Genomic DNA, 4,926 nt, shown 5'->3' with positions numbered 1-4,926 from the left:
CTCCTTAAAGGAAACACGTCTATAAAGTAGTCTTGAAAAAAATAATCTTTCAACATGACTCGGTGAGTAGCATGAATAAATATAAATATTTAACTAGATACAGCCTAATATGATTACTCTAAATTTTATATTGGTCCGGCAAATTAAACATTGTCTTCAACACAGAGATTGCTTGACATATCCGGGAAACAATTATTTTATTTTTTATTTTTCTTTATCTCTCTTTTTTTTCCCCTTAATACGAGATATGATAACATAGAATTCGAATGTTTAAGCCGTAAGGAATCAAAAAGTTTCTTTATTCATAAATCAAAATAGCTCCAAAAGCAAGCCTCTTTCTAAATTTGTATTACCTCACTCTTCATTTAATTTGTTAGCTAAAGATATATAAGACTACAACGTGCAATGTTTTATGATACAATTCGTCCTTAAACCGTGTCATGCATCATTCGTCCCACTAAAGAGACTTTAACTCTTTCGTCAGCTTCATTTATTTGTATCTATCTCATTTCATTCATATAATCAATCATATCCAGCAAAGTCACAAATCAAATTAAAGGTTCAAATTGTGTTCATAGCACTACTGCATTTTAGACTTTTCTTCATTTTTTTTTCTTTTGTGGGTGTGTGTCTTTATTAATTGGCTAATAAAAAGATACACGTGGTTTCAACAAAACAAAAAATTGAAACAGATTTTCAACTTAAAATGAAGATAAAATATACTTTGTGTTTGTTACAGTTGTATTTTTTTAAATATTTCTAAACGTTTAATTTTATTCAGTTTTGTACTTAACATTTTTTATTCATTTAATTTTGTTTGTAGACGGTAATTTTCGATTTATGTCAACACTATCCTTAAATGTTTTTAATTTTGTCCCTAACGTTTATACGAAATTAATATCTAGGAGTAGTTTTGACACAATAAAAAATATTAGGGATAAAATAAATAAAATTAAATGTTACAAATATTTTTTTTTAAATTACAAATGTTGAGAGATAAAAAAATATGTTTTACTCTTAGGAAAAAAAACTTTGTTGTTTAAGTTGTGGTCTTATTTAGTTCGAATAATCCTGTAATAACAATCACAATAAAAATAAAAGTCTAACTTGATCAAAATTGTGACTATATAGCAAGCATTACTATAGTATTTTAAGAAGATATATGTGTTTTTTTTTCTGAAAAAAAAAATGAGGGTGTTATGTACATACCCAGCCATGACATGAAGCTTCCTTTTTAGTAGTAGTTTTAATTTTGTACCGTGCGTGTGGATGTGAGAGTTGCATATATAAATGAATTGGAATAGCTTGATTCTTTAACCTTCGCTTTATTTTTATTTATTTATTTATTTTCCTTGTCATCAATTACTTGTCTCTTGTACCAAAATTAAAGGCAACCAGTTAACCCTTTTTGCCTCATTTTCTTTTTAAGTCTCATTCTCACTTAATTCCCACATATCATTTCTCATTGCCATTTACAACCACCACAGCATTGATTGAAATAATAACAAGACCAATTAATTGGTTGAAGGAGTTTATTTGATTTTTGAAGATGGCTGATTGGGGTCCAGTTTTTGTGTCAGTGGTCCTGTTCATTCTGTTAACGCCCGGGTTATTGGTTCAGATTCCTGGTAGAGGCAGGTTCGTTGAGTTTGGCAATTTTCAAACGAGTGGATTATCCATTTTGGTTCATGCAATCCTCTATTTTGCTCTTATATGCATTTTCTTGTTAGCAGTTGGAATCCATATGTACATGGGTTAATTAACAATCCTATTAAGTTCTTGTTTACACTATGGGATCCATAGTACTTCATTGTTATATGGTTGTTTTGGATTATTATGGGATTTGATTTGTAATGTTTCTTTTCCTTGTGATCAAGCCTAGTTAATTAATTAATGAGATTCAGTTCTATTTCAGTGCATCAACTAAGAATGAGTGTTTTATGATTATAGTTATTAATGAGGTAAGTTACTCTCTTGAATGGATAATTATTAAGGCTTGGTTGTTCATGTTTCTTATGTAATTGCTTGCCCGACCTTGGATTTAAGGCGTTGTTCATTTTCTAATTGATATATATGATTTGGTAAGATAACTTTTTTAAAAGTTTAATTAGAAATTTAATTAAATGAGATGGTGTCATCGTGGTGGAGATTAACAAACAAGGTTAATGGTGAAAATGGTTTTTACAACATTATATATGCCAATTTAGTTTTTTTTCTTAAATATAATATTTTAAATTAGTCTCTAAAAAATAGAATATATAGTGAATCTAACTAGCTTCTTAATTAATTAATTAGTGATGACATATTACAAGATGATTTATACCATGTGCTATCGATCAATCTAATTAATACATGCTTTAAATAATATTCGTGACATGAAGAGTTCGATTATTATTCAATAGTTATTATTTTATATTTTTAAGTGTTAGAATATTAGTTTAATTTCATGTATTTTTATTTCTATTTATTTAGTTAGTAGATTGAATTTTATGTTGGTGGGTTTAGAATTTTCTTTATTATAACCTAACAAAAATTTATAAATACCTCATAAATTATTAAATTTGTCATAGAATCATTAGAAGTGTGAAAACTCCCTTTTTAGTTATGTGATGAAACTATGGTATAAACAAGTGAGGTTGAATGAAGTCCCTCTCTTGTTGCGTCGGAAAATTAGAAGAAAGTTGAGTGATTCTCTTAAATTTAATTTTCAAACTATGATGTTGATAAGTTAGGTTGAGTGAGTCTCTTTCTTTTTGTATCAAAAAATAGAATAAAAAGTAGAGTAATTTCCTTTAAATTTAATTTTAACATATTTTTTTGTTTCTATTTCAATTTTAATAAATTATTTTCATTCAATTTTAATCTTGTGTTTTTGTTTATCCTTTTTTTTAAGTATCATTTTATATCAAATTTCATGAATTAAATTAATTTTTATTAGTCTATTTTTTTTCTTACTCCCTCGTAAAAATAAAAAAATTTATTGCATCTTTACTATTTTTGCATCATATCCTTCCGTTCTTGTATTCTTCACTTTGCATCTTTCAATTTTTATTTTTCAATTCGAACAAAATAAAAACGTTAAAGTGTTGGTTTTCTCATCATCTTGTACATCACTACAGCAAATTTAGGTTGAGACAATTTTTTAAAAACGTTGTCTATAATAAGAAAAATAATGCCTTTGATTAAAGGTAACATTTTTCAACAAAACACAATGTATTTTGAGGATTGACTATACGGTCGTTATCTTTGGTCTAAGGCAACGCTTTTTTTTATTAAAGAAAATCCTTTTCGTGTCAACCTTTAAAAAATATTGTATTTTCTATTAGAAAAAGTAATTTTATGTAAGGGTTGTCTTAGAAGACCCAAATACAACGCATTATAAAGATTTTATTGTAACATTTTTTATATGTTATATTTTCTTATACATAAAGCAACATTTATCCAAATTTTTTTAAGTTATCTTTTCATATACCTAAAATAACACTTGTAAAATTTTTTTGGTTATTTTTTTATATATCTGAGACAATACTTGTCTAAATTTATTTGCAGTTATTTTTTTTAATACCTAAAGTAACACTATATTAAATTTTTTATTAGGTTCTTTTTTTTTTATATATCTAAAGCAATATTTTTTTATATTTTTAATATTTATATAACATTTGAAAGATATATAAAACACAATAATAATATTTAAATATTTTAATTTAATTTAATCAATATATAAGAAGAATAAGCTAATATATATTACATATATATAAAAAGGTATTTCAAATACCAATTAACATATTTATTAAGTTACTAAGTCAAATAAATAATAAATATAAATAAACAAAATACATATTTTTTTATGATGAACTTAAACAAAATAATATATATATATATATATATATATATTATTGTGTCAAGAATCGCTTTTATTCCATAAAATTTCATCCAACCATAAATAAACTGCAATCAAATTTAAATAGACAAAAAAAATAAAAAATAAAAAATAAACATCACCAAAAAGAAAGCAACATTGGTTATAGAAAATAATTGACGTATAGTAAATATGTATGTATATAGGTACCTGAAAGAGTACGTAATTGATGAGGTAGAGTATAAGTGGAGGCTTCTTAATGATACATACTTTAAATGTTTAAAATATGAATATTTTAAATATTATTTAGTAGTAATTATTTTATATTTTTAAGAATTAAAATGTTTAGTTTAATTTCATAAATTTTTTATTTCTATTTATTTAGTTAGTAGATTGAGAATTTGTTAGTGATTTTTGAATTTTTTTTTATTTTAACTTAATAAGAAGATATAAATATCTCATAAACTATTGTAGTCGTCATAGAATAATTAGAGGTGTGAAAATTCTCTTTTTAGGTTTGTGATAAAATCATGGTGTAGACAAGTAAAGTTGAGTAAGAGCTTGTTTGGGTGAGCTTCTAAAAAAATATCTTTTTTCGAGTTATCTTTTTTTAAAAGATCTTATGGAGAAGTAAAAGTAATTTTATGTTTGGATATCTCATGTAAAAAGATATTTTTATCTATCAATTATGTTTGGGTATAATAATATAAAAGTACTTTTTTGTTTATTTATTACATAAAAAAACATCTTTTTTTATTTTTCTAGTGTATTTACTTTTATTACTAGAAATTTGTCAAATACGCTAAAAAATAAAAAAAAAATCTTTTTTATTAAAAAAATATCTTTTTTTAACAAAATAAAAGCGCTCAAACAAGCACTAAATCTCTCTCTTATTGTATTGAAAAGTTAGATAGAAGGTTGAGTGATTTATTTCAATTCAATTTTCAAAACCTGGTATGAACAAATTAGATTAAGAGAATTTCTTGCATCAAGAAATTGAATAAAAAATAAAATAATTCTCTTTATATTCAATTTTAACCTATTTTATTGTATTTATTTCATCTCAA

General features: G+C 24.4%; 1 protein-coding gene across 1 annotated transcript; it reads left to right on the top strand.

Annotated features, from left to right (window-relative positions):
• Positions 1 to 1,316: 1,316 nt before the first annotated feature.
• Positions 1,317 to 1,914, top strand: LOC107648403 (uncharacterized). The gene has a single exon (XM_016352284.3). The coding sequence runs from the start codon at positions 1,550 to 1,552 to the stop codon at positions 1,757 to 1,759; it is 210 nt and encodes a 69-aa protein (XP_016207770.1). The 5' UTR covers positions 1,317 to 1,549; the 3' UTR covers positions 1,760 to 1,914.
• Positions 1,915 to 4,926: the final 3,012 nt, after the last annotated feature.

The sequence above is a fragment of the Arachis ipaensis genome, chromosome B6, assembly GCF_059453495.1.
Source record: "Arachis ipaensis isolate K30076 ecotype BB chromosome B6, ASM5945349v1, whole genome shotgun sequence".
NCBI classification, from domain to species: Eukaryota; Viridiplantae; Streptophyta; class Magnoliopsida; order Fabales; family Fabaceae; genus Arachis; species Arachis ipaensis.
The sequence above is the reverse complement of the archived record's forward strand: the minus strand, read 5'-3'. Positions and strand labels throughout refer to the sequence as shown.